We start from the raw sequence: 22763 nt of genomic DNA on the forward strand, positions 1-22763 counted from the left end.
ACCAGCATGGGACTTGAACTTTGTGCTAGAAAAATTGACACTCCCTCCATTCGAACCAGCAGCAACAGCAGATCTTAAACACCTATCCTGGAAAACTGCTTTTCTACTGGCAATTACTTCAGCAAGAAGGGTTTCAGAGCTACAGGCTTTAATGGCAGTACAACCCTTCCTAATCTTCCATCAAGATAGAGTATCCATGAGAACTAATCCTACATTTATGCCTAAGGTGGTATCCAGAGTGTCCCTAAACCAGGCTATCCACCTACCTACCTTCTTTCCCAATCCACAGAACAGAGGGGAAAGACTGCTGCATACCTTGGATGTACATAGACAGTTGCGCTACTACCTGGACAGAACCAAGGGCAATAGAAAAACTGACCAGCTCCTAGTAGCTTATGCAACAGGAAGGGAAGGAAAAGCAATTTCCAAACAGACAATTTCCAAGTGGATAGGAAATTGCATAAGATTCTGTTATTCCTACCATGGAAAACAAATTCCACAGAAGATAAGACCTCATTCTACAAGGGCTACAGCCACTACCACAGCTTTCTTACGAGGAGTGGCTACCAAGGACATTATTGAGGCGGCTACTTGGACCTCCGTGCATACATTTGCCAAGCATTATAACTTACCTCTATACTCTAGATCCCGAGCAGGGTTTGCCACTGCTGTTTTGCAAGGGATCCTAACTACACCATAATTCTTCTTCCTCCTCCCCTAGTTTGGCTATGGTATTCTACCCATTTGTAAGGACTGCAGATGCATCCTTGAAGGACATAGTACGGTTTTGTACCTACCATAAATGTAGATGTCCGAACAGGATAGCATCTGCAGTCAGGATTACCCACCCTCCTTCCCCTCTGTTGTACTCCTAGGGTATTTGCCCCCTAATAGCTAGCTGGGGGGGATCTCTTATGGTGTATTTGTTTGTATACATGTACATACATGCTTATTTGTTTTTGTGTTTGCCGTCTACCTTTTTGGAAATATTGGCATTTACCCAAAAATTTAGCTATCCAAGAGGGCAACTGGCATCTGGGGCAAGAAACACTGAGGAAAATGGCGTTGGCTGATGCCTTTATACCCGAAGACCAGCAGAGATGACGTCTGGTGAAGTGCGACACCAGCCAAGGCCAGACCCAGACTTTGGAATCCGACCGAAGGGCTGCCTGACGACAGGACAACCCATTTGTAAGGACTGCAGATGCTATCCTGTTCGGACATCTACATTTATGGTAGGTACAAAACTGTACTTTGTAGTGTTATACTGATGAAGGGTGCAGACCCGAAAGCTTTATCAATTAAACTTTTTATGGTGTGGTATCATGGATAATATAACAACTCAGAACACACCTCTCTCTAAAGCAGTTATGGATGTTATTTTGGAGGCCAGGAGACCCAGCACCAGAAAATCTTATGCAGAAAAATGGAAGAGATTCTGTGCTTGGAACCAGGCACAAGGAATTGACATGCTTGTTCTGAATATTCCTCAGATTTTTACAATACCTAACTGAGATGCTGGACAAAGGTCTATCCTTCGCATCAGTTAAGATCCATGCCTCTGCCATTTCAGCTCATTACAATATGGAACCACCTATTTTTTCACATCCACTGCTAAGGCAGTACCTCAGAGGGGCCAAAAACGTAAGACCTCCAAGGAGAGCACCAATACCTACATGGGACCTCAATTTTGTCTTGGATAAGCTCACACTGCCTCCATTGAGCCAGCCAATACAGCCGAGATAAAATTCTTATGGAAAACATCTCTGCTCCTAGCAATAACTTCAGCAAGAAGAGTCTCGGTTACAGGTATTAATGGCTGTGGAACCTTTTATTATTTTCCATCCGGACAGGGTTTCTCTAAGGACGAACCCAACATTTATGCCTAAGGTAGTGTCCAGTCTGGCTCTTAATCAAACCATTTGTTTGCCTACCTTTTATCCAAACCCAAAGGATAAAGGGGAGAGACTTCTGCATTCTTTGGACATACACAGACAGCTACGCTTCTTCTTGGACAAAACTAAAGCTTTCAGAAAGACTGAGCTACTTTTACTGGCATATGCTGCAGGATCACAAGGAAGGGCCATCTCACAACAGACAATTTCAAAATGGATAGGCCTCTGCATTCGTTTCTGCTATTTACAGCATGGCAAATCAGTGCCTAAGGGCATTAGGTCACATTCAAGCAGAGCAGCAGCCACTTCAGCAGCCTTCCTCAGAGGAGTACCAACCAAGGGTATTTTGGAGCCTGCAACTTTTACTTCAGTGCACACTTTTACAAAGCACTACCACTTGCCTCTTTACTCTAAATCCAGAGCAGGCTTTGCCACTGCAGTTCTGCAGGGTCTCATAGCCACTCCTAATTCTATTTAGGCCCAGCCACCCAACCTCAGCTTTGGGATTCAACCCAAGTGTAATGACTGCAACAATGAAACATGATGAACATAGTACAGTTGTGTACCTACCATAAATGTAGATGTTCGAGTGTATTCACTGTTGCAATCCGGGTTACCCTCCCACCATCCCCCTTTCTTTGCTGGGACTTATCTGTGCTTCTCTATTCTATACAACCTATGTGGTGTATTTGCTTGTAGATGAAGGTAATGTTTGTTAGTGCATGCTTTTTTTTTATAAGCAGAGTTTTTTTTTTTTTTTTAGCCTACCCTTTTGGGGGCACCTGACATCTGGGGCAAGAAAAACTGAAGAAAATGGTGTCGGCTGCATCTTTTATACCCCTGGCGCACTGACGTCAGGGAAGAGGTGACTGCAACTGAACGCCGGACCAGGGCTTTGGAATTCAGCAGGATAACCCAAGTGTACTGACTGCAACAGTGAATACACTCAACATCTACATTTGTGATAGGTACACAACTGCATTTTCTGCCCTGATCACCTCTGGATTCTTAATTCTGTTCAACAGGGGCGGTCAGCTTCCTTAGTCTCACTTGCCAGGCGAGTTCCTCTTTTGCTTTAGAGCTGTCCTTGGAGCCTCCTACTGTGGAGGAGCATAGGAAGTGGACTATTAAAAGCAGGCGTCTAAATTCCCTTCAGTAGTCTCTCCTTGAAAATACTGACTGAGGAAGGAAGGAATTTCATTTGGAGACCTCCTATAGATGAGACTAATAGGGAGTTGGCCCACCAATGTGTCCCCACAGGAGGCTGGTGCATCTACTTTTGGGTGGTCCCTTTCATTCTTGAGCTCATTGATTTAGTCTCTTGGGCATTGAAGAAACCAGACAGGGAGTCTATAATATGTATACCTGATAATATCCTGGTAACCCCTAGCTGTAAGCTTAATTGGAGCAAGGGTCCTGTCTTGGATACCATTGTGGTTGCTGCAGCCACGAAAAAGGTCTGATTTGACTTTAGTGACATTTGCATTATGTACACTGAATTGACAAGTTTCCAGAGTGTATATTGGCCAAGGAGCTCTCTGATACCTTACCTACTGACATCCAGAAAATGGTTGATTCACATTTTAACACTCTTTGGTCCATATCTAATGTGTCTGCTTGCTATGAGATGTGGCTGCTGACTCTTTGAAAACTGCAGACACTGGCATTGTTATCACAGGCATGCCTGGATGCTTTTCTTTGATATTTTTGAGAACTTCAAGACCTCCTTTTTAAATGCCCCTTTCATAAGGCCCACTTTTTTTGTCCAAAGGGCAAAGACAAGCTCACCAGATGTTAACAAGAGGGAAACGCCTCTGCTATAGGTATCCGATTTTCACTTCTGAAAAGACTTTCAACTGGAACAGAAAAGGTAAAAAAGGTGGTAGTTCTGCAAATCCCAGGGTTTCACTCAGGGTACTTTGGGAGATGATCCCTCGGAGGAAGGGGGAAGGGATCGATTTTAATGGATGCTGCCTGGTAAAAGTACAAAGTTTGTGGATCCCTCAGGACAAACAGTTACTGTCAGAAAAATGTTGGTGATCAGTGGTTTGAAAGCCTTTAATGATATGTGGTCCCCAGGACCTCTGCAGTTTACACAATACCACAGTGCTGTAGTACATAAACCGGAGGTTGCATATGCAAATGCCTAGGAAACTGCTGACTGCTCCTTTGGAACTCAATTTGTTTGAAAAACTTGCTAGTTTTTCTCAAGGAGGGTATTTCTTTCAGAACTAATCCCTTTATGTCTAAAGTAGTTTACCTTGAGACAGACTTAATCTCTGTCTTCCCTGAACCAGAGAGAGAGTAGATTCTTAACACTGTAGATGTCCACTTTCAGCTCTGGTATTGCCTAGAAAAAACTCAAGCTTTCAGGAAAGCTGATCAGCTGTTTCTTGTAAAGTTAAGAGGAAAGGGCAACAAGCGTTTAGGCAGATTATTTCCAAATGGTTGTGTTACGCTACTGCCTTTTGTTATACTTGCCATAATAATCTACTTCCAAGCAGTTTATGATCCATTCCATAAGGGCTTTGGCTTCTTTGTTGGGTTTCTGGATAGGGTTGGACTCTAGAAATGTTCTAGAGGAAGTGACTGTGCATCCTTTTAAAGGGCACTACAAAATAGATTTCTCTTCCATGTCTAAAAGACCATCCTCCAGCGGCTTTTGGATTCTTGGTTTATTTTTTCCACTGTGTTTTGGAAATCTACTCTAATAGTTCAGGCTACTGCAGCAGTGCTCTAAACGTGATTGGTGCAGCTGTTCATAGGTTCATACTAGGCTATCTGCCCTGGGGCATTTATAAACCTAGCCAGAGTGTGTTTGGCATTCGCCACCCATTTTAAATTAATTTTGCTATGCCCTTTTTCAAGGTTAGTATACTGTGCCTCTGACTAACAGTGAGACAGAAGTGATACCCGGGGTAAACCTGCAATCTCCCATCCACTCCTCAAGATTCCTCTTGAGAGTCAATGAGGGACTCTGCCTAACCTGGACTGGGATTTTATTCCAGAGTGAAGGGAGCCTCTGGGTTATGAATCTGTCCCTCCAGCATGTCCTATTTATTTCAGTGCTGAGGTTCAAGTCTCTCGAGCGCGTAGCTCGATGGGATTTGATGTGATTTGCAGCATGTCCATTAATTCCGGGTTGGACATGGCTTTATACGTCAGGCACAGATTGCCTCTGAGCAGGTGGTATGCCACTGAGTAGAACTGGAGTTTCTTTAACCGGGCAGCATATGGCATCTGTTTGAGCCCTTTGATCCTCTTGGTGAGGTACTTTTGGGGTCTTTCCAGTTGCTGCAGGTGTCTGGTAAGGTACATCCCAAAAGGGGCATTGTACTCAATTATTGGCCTGATGAGGGATGAGTAGAGAGGCACGATGACCTCCCGTGATCTAGATGTGAATCCCTTCATGATTAGGTGGGCTGTATAAAATGTTTTTCTAACCACTTTGGCCACGTGGTTGTCATATGAGAGATTGCTAGCAACGTGGGTCCCCAGGTCCCTAATTACTTAATGGATTACCACCTATGTGGTAATTTGTGGGCACTTTGTTTTTGCCAAAGGGGATGACTATACACTTTTTGGCATTTAGCTTGAGGCCATGGCTCTGGCACCAGTTGTCTGTTTCTATGAGGCCCTTTTGTAGGATGCTTGTGTCAGCTGGAGAGTCGATTATGGCGTCCAGTTTGCAGTCATCTGCGAACTTGGTCAGCCACAGTCCTTCCGTGTTGGCCTGTACCTCCGAGAAATATATACCGAACAGGAGAGGTCCCAGGACTGAGCCTTGTGGGACGCCACTTGTAACTGGTTTGGAGTCTGACATGGCTCCAGCAATTCTAACCATGTGGGTTCTGTCCTTGAGCCAGTTTGCAACCCATCTAGTGACATAGGGGATTATATTTAAGCTGGTGAGCTTATCTATAATGCCAGAGTGGGGTATTTTATCGAAGGCTTTTGCGAGGTCCAGGTAGGCTGTGTGGACCACCTTCCCCTCGTCAATGGCCTTTGACTGCTTCAAAGAAATCAACCAGGTTTAAGAGGCAGGATCTGCCCTTCACAAAGCCGAACTGGGTAGGATCCAGTGTCTGCAGGTCCCCAATATCTTTATTTATGAGGTCCATGATGATCCTTTCCATAGCTTTGCAGACCAAGCTAGTCAGGCTTATGGGGCGATAGTTTCCAGGATCCGTTGAGGCACCACCTTTGTGGAGAGGGACCACTGTTGCTGTGCGCCACTCTTTGGGTACATATCCTGTAGTAAGGCTGAGATTGAACAGTAGTTTTATGTTTGGGTTTAGCTCTTCTTGGAGTTCATGTAGGATTTGCAGCCGGGACACCGTCTGGTCCCATTGATGCTGTGTTTTTTGCTTTGGAGAGGGCAGCTCTTACCTGAGCATCTGAGATGTCAGGGGGGCAGCACTCTGCTGGGATAGATATTTGCCCTTTTGGTGGGGGGGGGGGGAGAGAAGTTTGTGCTGAACCTGTCGGCTAGGATGTTGGCAATGTCTGTGGGTTAGGTGTATTTTTAGTTATTTTGGACTAATTCTGAGCATATCTGGGAATTCCCACCCAGGTTCCTAACATAACTAAAGAAAGCCTTGTGATTATCCTTAGTGTCCTGTGCAATTTTTCTCTTGAAGCTGGCCTTAGACTATTTTATGAGTGCCCGTAGTTTTTTGCTAATACTGATCAGAGATGCCTTCCCTTTTTGGGATTTTGCTCTATCCTGTAGTAGCTTCCTCCTTCTATTGTATAGTTTGTTTATGGCTGGGGTCCACCAGACAGGACGTCTGCCTTTGGAGGATTGGGTCTTGGTTTTATTTGGGATTGCATGATCCATGCATTCCTGAAGGTGTTCATAGAATGCGTTTATAAAGGATTCTGCAGTCTGGGCCGTATTTTCCACAGGCCCGGGGGCTTTGAAGGATTCCACCTCTGTTTTGAGAAGTGTGAAATTTGCTTTAAAGAATTTTTTCACTGTGGTTTTCTGGGCAGGGGGTGGGGTCGGGATGTTAATATCCAGTGAGATTAGTTTATGGTTTGATCTTACCAGTGAGGGATACACTTCTGGTCTGGAGCATAGAGTCCCCGTGTTGATGATGATCAGATCCAGTGGTTTCCCCTCTTGTGGGAGTGGTAACAAGTTGTTCCATAGCATTTGAGTTTATAAGTTCTAGGAACCTTTTGGGCTAGGGTGTTGGAGCTAGAGTAATGCTCCCAGTCTATGTTTGGGTAGTTGAAGTTGCCCAATATAATGGTGTTTGGAAAGACCTTCATATTTTCCAGTGTTCTCAGGAAGGCCGAGTGGGGTTCCTGGGTTTGGGACGGTGGTCTGTAGCAGGCTATAAACTGGAAGGCAGTTTTACCCACTGTTAGTTGCACATGGATAGTCTCTGATGCTTCGTGCTGTGCCACCAACCTGGAGGTGTGGGTATCTTTGACGAATATTGATACTCCCCCCTCCTTTTGTGGTTCGGTCCAAGATGTTCTTCATTCCACATTGCTGCAGTCCTAACCATTGGGTAGTCCGCTGTCCAGTCGGCCCGAATACCAAAGTATATGGCTGACGTCGGTCAAGGCGCATTAGACTGATGTCAGGACGTCAGGGTACTAATGCGCATGACCGACGTCATATCCTCAGTCTTTTTTGCCGCATGGTCCGATGCAGAAGCAGTTTTGCGAGTGCAGGTTGGCGTTCTGAAACATTTCCGAAGTCGGAGTTTCAGACCGAATCAAAGTTGGCTAAGTACCCCGTTGGGGAACATTTTGGTTTTTTCTTGCCTCAGTATTTAACCGGATGTCAGAAAAAGTGAATAACTGTATTTCTTGTGGGAAACAGATACCTCATAGGGATTACCATACTTTGTGTATACCTTGTTTAGGGCCTGAGCACGACGTTGTTGGTTGCCGCTCTTGTGCTAGATTTAACAAACGCACTATTAAGAGAAGGTTAGACTGTGCCAGGTTAGTGTTTGGGAAGCGTTGTAATTATAAAATGCCGTCGGATGCTCCGGCGCCGCTCAAAAAGCGCAAGGACAAAACTGCAAAGCCTAGGGTTGATGAACCGCAGTCCCGGACGTCGGTTCTTTAGAAGGCTCAGTGGAGCCAGAGGTTTTGCCAGGAGTTTCTTTGGAGTCTCAGGCAGAGACTTTACTGTTACAGGATGTGCCTTCTCAGGAGGTAGGCCAGGCTGAGGGGCTTCTCGGGTAACTGTTCTTCCCTCTCTTCCCAAGGTAGTTAGAGCCTCTCCTTCTGTTTCCAAAACTTCTTTGAGAGGTAGGCCAAGTTTAGCTTCAGTGGGGGCTTCTCCTAGCACTTCAGGTTCTGTGCCTAAGAAACATATGCTTAAAATGGCAGAAGATTTAATTACTATGATTAGAGGCTCCATGCCCCCTCCTGATAAGAGGCCTAGGGTGGAACCTGAGTTTGAGAGTTTTGAACAGTGTTCAGAGGCTTCTGAGTCTTCTGGAAGACTTGCAGGAGTATCCTCCTTATTCTGATTCTGATGTGGATGATTCCACTCCTACAGCTTCTCCTCCTGAGGATTTCTCATTTTCAGAGACTCTGCATTCCATGAGGGAGCACTTTAAATGGGAAGGCCAAGATTACTCTGATTCCAGGAAAAGGCTTAGGGAATTCTTATTTTTACCCCAGCATAGGCCCTTAGCTATACCTCCTGTGTTGAATGTGGTGGAAGATGTTTTTGCAGAGGCTTCCCTGAATCCTGATTCTTTGCCTCCTGCCCCTGTTAAACCTGATAGGTACTATAGGGTGCCTGAGGCTCATAAGTATTTGTTTAAGAGTCCTAGGGCAGACCCGGAAACTGTTTCTCAGGGGCCTAAAGGTGTTAAGGCCTCTGTTGTTAAAAATCCTGTTCCCACTGATAAAGAGGCAAGGGCTTTGGATAGGTGGGGAAAGAAAGTGTATACTTCTTCCACTTTAGCCATGAGAGCTTTGAATTGTCAGTTTCACATGCTAAAATATCAAAATTATCTCCTTTCACAATTGAAATCTAAGGTGGATGCTTTGGCGGAAGGTATAGAGTGTAAAGAGTTGCTGGATTTAGTTCATGTGTCTGAACAAGTGGGTAAGCATTCTTTGCAATGTGGTTTTGATGCTGTGCAGGCCTCCTCGAGGGTGGCTGCCACTAGTTCTGTTCTTCGCAGGCATGCCTTGTTGAGGGATCAGAATTTAGCAGAGCATGTTAAGACTAGGATTTTGGATGCTCCTTTACAGTCTGATGTGTTATTTGGTTCGCCTGTGGAAGCAGTTTTAAAGAAAATGGAGGACAAAGCTAAGTCTATGCAAACTGTTAAAGATTTTTGCAGGTGCAGCCACCAAGTTTAGTAGAAATTGGCCTACTAAGGGATGGACATATCCTGCTTATGATTCCCAGTCTAGGGGTAGGTCTAGGCGTGGTAGGGGCAGAGCTCAAGGTTCTTTTAGGCCTAGAACAGGGGTTCACCTGCTCAGACTTCTGGGAGGGCAGGGTCAGTCCTTTCGTAAACAGACCCAATGACCTGCCTTTTCAGCTGCCAGTAGATTCTCGTCTGGCAGCTCCTTTGGGAGGAAGACTGTCTCTTTTCAAAGAAAATTGGGATTTAATCACTCAAGACAGATGGGTGTTGGATATCATTCACCACGGTTACAGGTTTTATTTCCATACATTGCCCCCTTTCAAAGGCATGCCAGACGTTCCTCCTCCACAAAGGACAGAGGCTTACAAGCAAATTTCTCTGTTACTCCAAATAGGGGCCATTCAGCCAGTCCCTGTACCAGAAAGGGGCCTAGGATTTTATTCTCGCCTGTTCCTAGTACCAAAGAAGGGGAACACGTGGAGACCAATTTTGGATTTATCTATCCTCAACACTTATCTGGACATTCCCAAGTTCAAAATGTTGACGTTACAACAGCTTTTACCTCTGCTGGGCAAAGATCACTGGATGGTAACTTTTTTCTCAAGGAAGCTTACCTTCATGTGCCTATAAGACTAAGTTGCAGAAAGTATCTGCGTTTTCGAGCTGGAAATTCTCTTTAGATCTCAAGGAAGCTTACCTTCATGTGCCTATAAGACTAAGTTGCAGAAAGTATCTGCGTTTTCGAGCTGGAAATTCTCATTATCAGTTCTCTGCATTGCCCTTTGGCTTATCTACTGCGCCCAGAGTATTCACAAAGGTTCTGGCTCCAGTGATAGCTTACTTCAGGCTAAAAGGAATTCAAATCTATCCTTATTTGGACGATTGCCTGATTCTGGCTCAAGAAAAGGAAAACCTTCTACAGCATTTGGAATATGTCATAGCAGTGCTAAGATGCCTAGGGTATTCTGTGAACGAAATAAAGTCCAGTCTAGTACCCTCTCAAGACATGTGCTTTCTGGGTGTGAGACTGAATACAGCAGCCCAGATGGCCTTTTTAACCCCGGACAAACAAGAGAATCTTTCCAGTTACTTCCATCAATTATCTCTTCAGTCCGGGCTGACTGCAAGGACAGTCCTTCAAGCCTTAGGGTTCATGGCATCTTGTATTCTGGTACTTCCCAATGCCAAACTGCATATGAGGAAGCTGCAATGGTATCTCAAAAATGTATGGACACAGCACTGCCAGGATTTGGACACTGTCATTCAAATAATACCTTGCATTCAAAAAGAATTTTTGTGGTGGGCTCAGGAATGTCACCTAAACAAGGGACTCTCTGTGACCCGGCCAGAGGCGAGTCAGATTTTAACGACAGATGCCTCGGACATTGCTTGGGAGCTCATCTAAATGGAAAGTGGATACAAGACAAGTGGCCTGCCAGACTTCAGCATCTACATATCAACATGAAGGAGATGTTAGCAGTCCAATTTGCATTAATGGCTTTCAAGGAGTTACTTCTTCCAGGGCAGGTGTTGATTCTAACACACAACACAACTGTCATGTGGTACATCACCACACAAGGGGAACACATTCTTATCCTCTATGCAGGCAAGCAATGATTTTATGGGACACTGCGCTCAGCTTGCAACTAACTCTACAGGCAAGGTTTCTGCCGGAGCACAGAACTCCTTAGCAGATGTGTTAAGCAGACAAATCATGGATCCCCACGGTGGAAACTGGATCTTCATGTATTTCAGAAATTGACAGTGTCATGGGGAACTCCAGACATAGATCTGTTCGCTTCTCCACTAAACCACCAGCTGCCAAAGTTTTGCACAAAGGGGTTTCATCACACAGCTTGGAAAGTGGATGCTCTTGCTTTCAGTTGGAAAAATCTTCATGTGTATGCCTTTCCACCTCTGCCTCTTCTTCCAAAGGTGCTTCTAAAGGTCAGACAAGACAAGCCAAGGATGATTTTAATAGCTCCAGATTGGCCTCGGCAACACTGGTACCCACTACTAAGGAGTCTGGTAAAGAAGCCTCCATGGCCTTTGCCTTTGATTCCACATCTGTTATCTCAGAAGGACGGTCACCTGCTCAGTGTCAAGCTTCACTCTCTTCATCTAACAGCCTGGCATATTCTGTTCTGAAACACAGCAGGTCTCAACTTCCTCAACAAGTTTTAAATGTGATTATGGAAGCCAGAAGACCTAGTACAAGGAAGGTGTACGCAGAAAAATGGAGGAGATTTTTATTTTGGAGTGCAGCAAAGAATTTAGAGATTTCTGAGCCTAATTTGAGTGTGGCTCTTCAATATCTTACTGAGTTATTGGACAAAGGTTTGTCCTTCTCTTCCATTAAGATTCATGCTGCAGCAATTTCAGCTCACTATGATTGTGACCCACCATTGTTTTCGCATCCTTTGTTCAAGCAGTTTCTTAGAGGGGCAAAGAATATAAGACCCCCACGTAGAGCTCCTACTCCTGCTTGGGATCTCAATTTTGTGTTGGAAAAACTTACTCTACAACCTTTTGAGCCTGCGGCTACTGCTGAATTGAAATACTTGTCATGGAAGACTGCTTTTTTGTTGGCTATTACTTCTGCAAGAAGGGTTTCTGAGTTGCAGGCCCTTATGGCAGTAGAGCCCTTTTTGATTTTCCATAAGGATAGGGTTTCATTACGTACTAATCCTTCTTTTATGCCTAAGGTGGTTTCTAGTGTGGCTTTAAACCAAACTATTCATTTGCCTACTTTTTATGCAGATCCCCAAAATAAGGGGGAAAAGATTTTGCACACTTTAGATGTACATAGGCAGTTGCGTTATTATTTAAGCAGGACTAAGGATTTCAGGCAGTCTCAGCAGTTGTTTGTTTCTTTTGCTTTGAGTTCTCAGGGCAAGCCTGTGTCTAAGCAAACTATTTCTAAGTGGATTGGGTTTTGCATTTCATTTTGTTATTCCCATCATGGCAAGGAGATTCCAGCTGGGATTAGGCCTCATTCCACTAGGGCTACTGCCACTTCAACAGCATTTCTAAGGGGGGGTGGCAACTAAGGATATTTTGGAGGCAGCTACTTGGAGTTCAGTGCATACTTTCTCTAAGCATTACCATCTTCCTCTCTACTCTAAATCTAGGGCTGGTTTTGCCACAGCTATTTTGCAAGGCATGTTGACAGCTCCTGCTTCCTTATGATTTGCCAGCCTCCCTTAACTCTGCTTTGGGATTCTACCCAATGGTTAGGACTGCAGCAATGTGGAATGAAGAACATAGTACAGTTTTGTACCTACCATAAATGTAGATGTTCGAGGATCCACATTGCTGCAGTCCAATTTACCTCCCTCCTTCCCTCTGTGTGTAGGGGTGTTGGTGTGGGTTAGGTTATACTCTTGTACATTTGTATATATTGTATATATGTTTGGTGCAGGGTTTTTTGGTTTTTTGGTTTGGGCCTTGTCTTTTTAGGGTCTTCTGACATCTGGGGCAAGAAAAGACTGAGGATATGACGTCGGTCATGCGCATTAGTACCCTGGCGTCCTGACATCAGTCTAATGCGCCTTGACCGACGTCAGCCATATACTTTGGTATTCGGGCCGACTGGACAGCGGACTACCCAATGGTTAGGACTGCAGCAATGTGGATCCTCGAACATCTACATTTATGGTAGGTACAAAACTGTACTTTTTGGGGCCGAAAAGCATAGTATGAGGTATAACCTGGTAGTGCTGGGGTCCTCTCGGGAGCCTTGGACCAGGTTTCTGTTACTGCGCAGATATCGATGTTCTCCATGCTAAGGAGAGTTTCGAGTGCGTGCATCTTGAGGTTTAGACTTCTGGCGTTGAGTAGCATTACTCTTAGTTTCTTATCCCTTGTGATACCTATGGAGGTGGGTTTGTCTTTTGAGCCTTACCTAAAAAAGGCACTATGGGGGTAGCAATAGCCTTTTCCAATATCCGAAAGCCCAGGGGTGACATGTGCAAGCCGTCCCTAGCGAAGCATCGTGGCTTGTCGAGCATGTCATCCCAGGCTGACAGGCATTGGATCCCCTTTGAATGATACCAATACTTAAGCCAATTGTTGAAATTGATCATCTTGTCTTCATATTGTGACATCATTCTTGGTGAGGGTAAGATGCTACTCAAGGTCAGGGTCATACCGGCCTAAGCCACATGCTCAGAGAGCTCCTCTGTCTCTTTTCATGTAGTCCAGGGAGGTAAGTCTCAGGTCATTCACACCAGCATGGACAATGACAGAGTCATATTTGTACTTGCCTTGGAGTGACCCGAGTGCTTGTGTTATGTGGCGGATCCTAGCGCCCGACAGCTCACCGTGACCTTCTGCTTGTTCAGCCTGGTGAGCGGGACGTCAGTGTGCCTGACGATAGTCACCTATTACAAGTGTATCAGGTGTGTTGTTTAGCCTTTTGGGCTGTGACTGTTCAGCACACTGGCTTTGTGAGCTATGTGTTGCACGTGTTTTGTTTTGGGGTAGCGGTTGCTTGGGTGTCTGCTTTGGAGGTCTCTGCTGCTTAGGCAGATTTTTATTTAGAGCCTCTGAGTATGTTTTTGTGTATTTATGTGTTTGGTTTGCTGTCGTGGTAGGTCTGTGTGAGACTGGAATTGTAGTGAGTGTGGTTTCCTTCTCCTCCTAACTGGTTTCGCCAGTACTAAGTTGAGAGAGCTTAGCCTCCAGTTTGGCTATATGGTTGCATCTCTCACATGTGTTGGAATTTGTTGGGAGGAGGAGAGGGTTGTCTGTGTACATGAGGCAGTTGTAACATTGCCTCAAGATTCCCAGATTCACCAGCTGGACCGGGGAGGAGATTGACAACTGACCTTTGGACATGCTAGAATAGTATTGGGAATTCCTTTATAATTGAAAAAAGGGCCAATGGGGAACAAGGTACTCAAGGGGAGTTTGTGAGGGTGTAGTGCTTTTAATTTTTTAGTGCTGACTTATATAATTGCTTTAGTGAGCAAGTGCCAGGTAACTTAAATGCAAAATCGACAAACAGTAACTTTCTTTCAAGTGAAACCAGGAAATAAGTACAGTAAGCAATGCAGATATCACTAGGTATCCACAGAAGTGCTGAAAAGCCGCGTTTTAGGTGGAATTGGCGTTTCAGGGAAATAAGCAAACAAACAAAGCTAGATTCAGCAGGCCTGGATCTAGTCTATGCTACAGCAAACAAGGTGTACCAATTTCAGTAAGAAACAATTAAAATATGCAGGCACTATAAGCCTTTAACCAGAAATTCCCAGCTCAGAAGGGCAGAGTCCAGCCTCTCCTCCCACAAGAGTGCAGAGCACGAACCTTCTTAATGTAAAATAACTGGCTTGAAGCCGAAGTGCTTAAACCAGAACTAATACACTTTTAGAATAACAGACACTGAGCCCTCAATCAGCAGTTCCCAACTTTAGAAGAATGTAAGCTACCTGTCCTGCCACCACAGTGCAGGCCACAAACCTTCGTAATGTAAAACAACTGGTCTTAAGCCCAAGTGCTTAATCCAAAAGACTTAGAATGATAGCTACACTTTAATCAAGTTACTACCAAGCAGTAATAAATACAATTGAATACTTTAAAGAATGCCTGGATTAGTGCTCAAGTTATGGAAACAAAGCTAGATTCAGCAGGCCTGGATCTAGTCTATGCTACAGCAAACAAGGTATACCAATTTCAGTAAGAAGCAGTTCAAATATGCAGGCACTATAAGCCTTTAACCAGAAATTCCCAGCTCAAAAGGGCAGAATCTATGCCTCTCCTCCCACAAGAGTGCAGACCACAAACCTTCTTAATGTAAAATAACTGGCCTGAAGCCCAAGTCCTTAACCTAGAACTAATACACTTTTAGAATAACAGACACTGAGCCTTCAATCAGAAGTTTCCAACTTAGAAGGATGTACGCTTACCTGTCCTGCCACAACAGTGCAGACCACAAACCTTCCTAATGTAAAACAACTGGTTTGAAGTCCAAGTGCTTAAACCCAAGGGCCTTAGAATAACAGTTGCAATTTAATCAGGCTACTAACGAGCAGTAATAAAGGCAGCAGAATAAATTTAATTGAGTACTTTTAAAAGAGGCAAAAGCAAAGTAAGGTAAAGTAGGAAGAAACACAAATACAGTATGGCAGATGAAGTGCAAAATTTTTTATTTTTTTTTTATTTTGGGATGGAGGAAACGGAGCAGATTAAGATACTATAGGGGAATGCCCTTCATAGGTTCATAGGTTGGTACTAGGCTATCAGCCCTAGGGCCTGTACAAGCCTAGCCATAACAATTCCCTGGCTGTTTCTTCCCACATTATTTACTTTCCTAGTGCTCTCTCTGTACACTGCAGAGGAGATGGGACTGGTAAGAGTATCCAAAATCAAAATATGATCTCACTGTACTCAGTTGAGTGAGCGAATGAGATGGGCCAGGAGGAGTGTGCAAAAAGAGATTTACAGCAGGGATGGGCAATTCCAAAGCCACCCAAGATTAACACCACAAGAAACACGGAGGGGGGGGGGGGACTACTGCAGAGATTCAGAGACACACACAATATTTACTGAATCCAAGACGCACAATATTTACTCACTCAAATCTTAAATAAGTGCAGAAAATATACTTAATCAGCTTATGTCCAGTTGATGTATGCAGACAAGTCTCAGTAGCCAGCAACTCGATTTGTATAAGTAAACTTAAGATGCATTACTGTTGCAATAGCCACCCATTCTCTCTAGCCCCTTATTTTGCCCGTTTTCCTTTTGTATTGTCAGGTTGTAGAACTGTATTGCCTTTTACGTATAGTTTACTTTTTCTAGTGTTGCCCTTTCAGGGCTCTTGACTACCTTTTTCCTAGGCAAAAAATCTCTGAAGAAATGTTATGCTCTTAACTGTGTCTGTATGGTGCTTCCCCTCATGCTCCTAACAATGTATGGGAGTCTTTTAAAGCTGCGAATGCTGGACAAACTATGAGGTAAGACCCAAATGGCTTCTTCTACTGCAACAGTGATCTATTAACTTCTACTGTTGGTGTAAATTTACTTACACAACTGTACTTTAACTCCCTCTTGGCCAAATTTGTCATAGCTCTGCAACTTTTGCATAGTACTGGTTTTCAAGTATTCCTGGTCCCACCACCTACCTGTAGTGAGCCTTTCTTTATTTGGCATCCTAAATAAATTTTCCTCGTCAGCAGTTGAAGCTTGCATATCAGATGTGAAATTCTTGAAGCAGATTTATTCTCCTGGTTGCTGTCTATTTAAAAATTAAGCAGTTCTATCCTTAACCAAATAATTTTTAGTGCATCCAGAGAAATGAGCACTGTGGCAGTAAAATTGGAGGAGAGTCCATGTGTCTAACTAGAAAGTGCTGGTAAACTTGCTATTCCAATACTAACTGCATGATTGAAAAGCCTTCTCAGTAGGTCATGTTATGTTTTGCCACCTTATGTTTTGTTAAGTGTACTGATAATAGTTTCTTGTGTTTTTACATGTTGGCTTCATTCAAATGTTTGGGCTTTGCAAATGGCACAGAGAGCCCTAATAACAACCCAGGCAAGCTGTTGTAATGTTGGGTCGAGTACTTGACTGAACATGCAGGAAAGCTGGTGACCCATTCACTTGATAAGGATGGTGGAGCCCCCAAAGCTCTCGCCACTGCTGTAGTGACAGAGCCTCTGTTGGAGAGCAGAGGCTGGTCATGGTGACTGTGCAGAGAAGTTGTTTGCATGATTACCAAAGCTGGTGAGAGCAGCTTTGTGCATGTGGAAGAGCACACATGCATGGAATAGTGGTCCATGCAGGCATGCAAATGCTAAAGCCACCACCAGGGAGTGGGTGGCCATAAAATAGTTTCTTAACCAGGATGCAAACGAGACTACAAAGCACCCCTGTGACTACATAGGTGATGACCCCTTTTAGATGGCGTAACGTCTTGAGAGGAGGTTTGGTGGTTGACGGCAGAAATCATACCAATAAAAATTTGACTTGCATTAAATTGTCATAGGAAAGCTTGTCTGGGCAGAAATGTTGTGTGTTGTGCCTGTATGGCTTTATTTTACTTTATATCTGTCCTCAACTGTTGGTGTACAGATGAGTTTTTTCTGAATGGTATTGCTGTTTGTGGTCCTCATTGCTTGCATGATATTTGTTGGTCGCATGGTTCAAATTCCTCTGCCTTTTTCCAGAAGATTAATTGAGCACACAGGCTGTAAGATGTTACTTTCCACAGCTTCTGGTTAAACTAGCAGTGCTGTAGTTCAGTTTAATTACTAAGGTGCTTGTTTCAGGGTCCATTTGGGAGCGTTATGAATTTATCCTTGGAATTTGGTAAGTATTGCATTACCATTAAGAGTACAAGTAGATCATATTCCTTCACTTTTCTGTTATGGGACTTTGAAGGGCATGGAACGTAATGCAGTTTACCTTGGTTTTCTTTTTGTTTTTTTGTTTTTTTATACAGTTGACAACTTGGGAAGATGGATAATTGCCGGAGGAGCAGCTGTTGGTATTGGAGCATTATGCTACTATGGATTGGGAATGTCCAGTGAGATTGGAGCAATTGAAAAGTCTGTGTAAGTGGAATTTCTAAAACTTTCCTAGTTTCTGAGACTGCCACAGAGGTTACTTTGTTAAAGTTTGTGTGTTATGTTGAATGCTGTTTGAAACTGGGATCCACACTGTTGCTAAGCACCTGATGGGTAACTTGGTCTTTACTTGACTTGGGTTAAGTCACACTCCTGTGATCTGTACTGAACTCATTTAAACCCACAGCACTGATTATGCTGTTTTCTGCTTCATGCTTGCACTTTGTTGCATGGCCTGTCATGAAAGGCAGATCACGCTTATTTCTATGCAACTTAACTCTAGTATTGAATTTGATATTAAGCAGTTTAAATGTGTGTAAATTTTAACTAAAGTATGGCAGAAATGTTTTGTTCACTTTTAAAAAATTTTACTCTTATTTTGATTTTGATTTTGTACCATCTCCATGCACTTGCTTTTCCATCTACTAGCAAACTGGAATGTGACACCTCATTGAGTCAAGTGTATTTGAGTTAAAATTGCACTTAAAGGACTTTTATGTTGTAATATTTCCTGCCAGAACTGCTTAGGATGACAAGACGGGTTAGACTGCATTAATGTTCATTCTTGCCCTTTGTTTCAGCAAATCTTATTGATGTTTTTGTTCTGTTTCTTTAAGGCTAAGCTTTATCTGAGGGAACCTCAATGGTTCTGGTTGACAAATGGGTATTTCAATACCACATTTTTTCAGGTGCAACAGGAAAGTTTTTGTTTTTCGTACTTGTGAACTTTTAGTACATCAGTAGCAGTACTTTCAGACTGCTTTCCCTTTCCAGTGCATTCTTTTTTTGTTTATCCCTTTATCTGTAGCCTGAGTTGGGCAGTATTAAGGCAATACCTATTCTTTCCCTCCTCTGTGTGATTACTGTGCCCAGTATGCTGTGTAGCCTAAAGAGGTCAGTAGTGTAGGATGCAACAAGAAGTCTTTTGTAAAATTTGGAGATGTTTTTTCATCAATCTGTAGGTAGGTACTAGGCATGCAGTCCAGAGGAGCAGTGTGATGCGTAGTTCAATTTCCCTGCTTTCCCAGAACAGTGTCTTGTGACATTCAGTGTCTCATGTTAGGCAAATGGAGACGGGGGATTCAAATGCGGGACTTTAGAATGCAGCTTTTTTAACAGCTCCTAACCTTAATCATGTGTAGCAACTTCCACAAACACTGAAATAGTTATTGGGGGGGGGGCTGTTTTCCTCTGAAATCATTAACTTTCTGTTCAGCTGCTAGGCAGTAGCAGCATACATTGTGGAGCTACTTTATTACATTGATACTAGACGCGGAGAGGCCAATATTACTGACCACACTACCTAATGCATGTAATATTGCAAATGTGTCAAGCTTGGATTACTCCATTTTTTCAAGGCATCTGTACTGATGTTCTTCGAGTTTCACTGTTGCAGTCATCACATTTGGGTTATCTGCTTGCAGTAGCCCTCAATCGGCCTGATTAACGAAGTCTTTGGTCCTTCGTCGGTTACGGTCTCTTCTGTGACGTCAGGTAGTCAGGGGTATAAAACATGCAGCCGGTCAGGGGTATAAAACATGCAGCCGACACCATTACATCAGTCTTTCTTGCCGTACGGTAGCAAAAACAGTTTGCAAGTGCCAGTTGGCCAACTCCTGGAATTTTCGTTTCAGAACCAAAGACTTCAATAAAAGCCAAGTACCCCATTGGGGAAGCGCTTTTTTCTTGCTCTAAACCGATGTCAGTAAAAGTAAATAATTGCATTTCTTGTGGAAAGCAAATGCCTCATAAAGATTTTCATTCGCACTGTATTCCCTGCCTAGGCCCTGACCACGACGTACCTCGCTGTTGGTTTTGTGCCTTATTTAAACAACGAACTGTCCGTTGTCTGTATATTTTCGCTTCTAAATATTTTGGTGCTTGGTTCAAATATCCAGATATGTCTTCGGTAAGCTATCTGACTACCGACATTCCGAAAAGACGCAAAGATAGAGCCTAGGTCCAAAGCTGCTGACTATGCTTCTCCTAAGCCAGTCACCAGTTTGCAGCCACTGATACCCGCTACTTCAGATTCGCAGACCTCTACTGAGACCCATTCAGAGTCCTGTATGCCGTGAGATGCTTCAACTGTGCAACCTGCAGATGTCTCTACCTTGGATAGGTCCAGAGCCGCTGTGCAGGCACCAGCTTCTGTGGGTGTATTCAGGCTTACTGACTTGCATATCAAACCGACGCCATCTTCTTCTTCTAGGTCTAAATCTCGAACCATGCCTAGAAAACCGATGCCCAGACCACATGGTCAGGTCTCTCTGCCTAAAATACAAATAAGAATGGCTGAATACCTTATTACTTTAATCAGGAGAAGCCAACTTTCCCCCTCTAAGAGACCAAGGACTGAGTTTGCTTTATGATACTTCTGACCAGGATTCTGAAATTTCTGTTGCCTCTGATGACCAGGATTTACCCTTCTCTACCTATGAGGATTCTGATGCTGAGGACTCTATTCCCTCTGCTCCCCCCCCCCCCCCAGAGGATTTCTCTTTTGGTGAAACCTTGCATACTCTTAGGGAGCATATTCATTGGGAAAGTCAGGATTTCTCTGTTTCTAAAAAGAGACTTGGGGATTTCTTACTCCTGCCCCAACACAGGCCTTTAGCTATCCCTCCTGTACTAGACATTGTTGATGCCTGTTTTGGAATCTAGTGTGGCCCCTGACTCTTCACCTCCTGCTCCCAGAAAACCTGACCGATATTACAGGGTTCCTGATCTCACAAGTTCTTTTTTAAAAATCCTATTGCAGATCCAGACACTATTTCACAGGGACCCAAGGACATTAAGGCCTCTACTGCCAAAAACCCTACCCCTTCTGATAGAGACTCCAGGGTGCTGGATAGATGGGGTAAGAAGGTTTATACTTCTGTAACCTTGGCCATTAGGGCCTTAAACTGTCAGTTTCATATGTTAAAGTATTAACATATTATTGGATTGATTAAACAGAAAATAATGCTGATTCCTGACTGTGCTGAAAATAAGGAATTGCAGGATTTAATGCATTCTGCTGAACAGGTTGGAAAATATACTTTGCAATGTGGGTTTGATTCTTTAGAGGCTGCTGTCACTGGGTCTGTACTCAGAAGGCATGCTTGGCTTAAAGAGCAATCTTTGCCTGATCATGTTAAAGCTAAACTGTTGGATGCTCCCTTAAATCAGGACCGCCTGTTTGGCAACAAGGCTGAGGAAGTTCTTAAAAAGATGGAAGATAAAGCTAAATATATGCCAACTGTTAAAGATTTCTTACAAGTTCAGCCTCCAAGATTTAGTAGGCATTGGCCCTCTAAGAATTGGTCCTTTCTGGCTCCTTCCAGGCCTTCTCAATCCAAATCCAGACACAGCAGAAGTCCCAGGTTTCAGTCCCAGCCTGTCTACTCTCAACACCTTTTTGGTGATTCCAAAATTCAAGATGCTAACTCTTCAGATGTTCATAGTATTTCACTGTTGCAGTCATTACACTTGGGTTATCCTGCTGGCAGGCTACCCGCAGTCGGCCTGATTTCCAAAGTCCTGGTCCGGCATCTGTTGCTGTCACCTCTTCACTGACGTCAGTGCGCCAGGGGTATATAAGATGCAGCCGTCTCTTTCTTGCCGCGTGGTGCCCGAAGCAAAAGCAGTTCACATGTGCCGGTCGTCAGACTCCTGAGATTTTCGAAATCGAATTTCAGATCCAAAGTCTTCAATAAAGCTAAGTACCCCGTTAGGGAAACTTTTTTTCTTGCTCCAGACCGATGTCAGAAAAAGTTAACAATTGTATTTCTTGTGGGAAGCAAATACCTTATAAGGATTTTCATTCTTAACTGTATTCCTTGCCTAGGCCCTGACCACGCCGTTGCTAGTTGTCGTTTTTGTGCTGGATTTAACCAACGCACTATTAAGCATCGGTACGATTTTGAATTTCATTATTTTGGCCGAAGGTTTAAATCTGAAGTAGTTAACTTCATTTGTGTAGCAACCTGTGGGTATCTGATCCGACTTCGGATCCGAGCCGGCAGTTTTCAACAGCTTCGATCTGAGCTCCTAGCTCCTAGCTCCTCCCCTACTCATAAACCCTTGCCAACCCTGACTGACCTCAGATCTAGATTGCCGCACTTGTCAGCAGCTGGATTTTCGAGCTCCGTTGTCAGCGTATTTTGTGAGAAAAAAATAGAAAATTTTTTTACCTTTTACTGTACTTTTGGTGCGAGTGCCGTGTGTTAGGTCCGTACCAGTTTCCCTTAGCTAAATCTTCTTTAGTTTTAAAACCTTTTTCCCTCCCTCTCCCTCGCTGGTTCGTTAGTGTGTGTGTGTGTGTGTGTGTGTGTGTGTGTGTGTGTGTGTGTGTGTGTGTGTGTGTGTGTGTGTGTGTGTGTGTTGGGGCCTAGCGGGTGTTTCCTTTTTTAAAAATGTCTGAGGCCCCAAAACCTATCTTTTCAAAATGCACCGAGTGTGGCAATAAGCTTTCACCAGCTGATAGCCACACTCGGTGTGTTTTGTGCCTTGGGGTTGGACACCTTTCCTCTGGGTGTACCATCTGTTCGGCGTTCAACCCCAGGGCACTCAAGGACTGGAGATCCAAGCTGATCCTGGCGGGTCTCTTGCCCCCAGATTCGGCTTCCGCCTCCGGTCCTACCGTGGCTACCCCCGCGGCTTCGGCAGCCACTCCTGCCTCTCTCCCCCCCCGGCCGGGACTCAACCTCCCACTGTAGGCCGGGAGGAGAGAGAGGCCAGGAAAGACAAGAGGAGGGAGAAGCACCACAAGCGGAGGGTCGAGGCCTCCGCTTCGGCTACCCTGGCTAAGCGGTCTTCTCCCTCCAGGGCTTCCCAGTCTCCTCCTCCTCGGATCCGGTCCCCGTGTTTTTCACCGGGTCCTGAGGAGGAGACCCGATTTCCTTCAAGGTCATCGAGGCAGCACTCCCGTCCCGCCTCGGTGGCCTCTTTGAGATCTACGA

General features: G+C 44.2%; 1 protein-coding gene across 1 annotated transcript in view; it reads left to right on the plus strand.

Annotated features, from left to right (window-relative positions):
- GHITM (growth hormone inducible transmembrane protein) overlaps positions 1–22763 on the plus strand; it is a 716610-nt gene that overhangs the window by 197567 nt on the left and 496280 nt on the right. Inside the window, exon 4 of the mRNA XM_044056881.1 lies at positions 17697–17808. Within this exon, the coding sequence (XP_043912816.1) occupies positions 17697–17808 (112 nt within the window). The remainder of the gene's footprint in view (positions 1–17696; positions 17809–22763) is intronic.

This window comes from Protopterus annectens, chromosome 14.part0 (genome assembly GCF_019279795.1).
Source record: "Protopterus annectens isolate FY-2018-M chromosome 14.part0, PAN1.0, whole genome shotgun sequence".
In the NCBI taxonomy this organism is placed as follows: Eukaryota; Metazoa; Chordata; order Ceratodontiformes; family Protopteridae; genus Protopterus; species Protopterus annectens.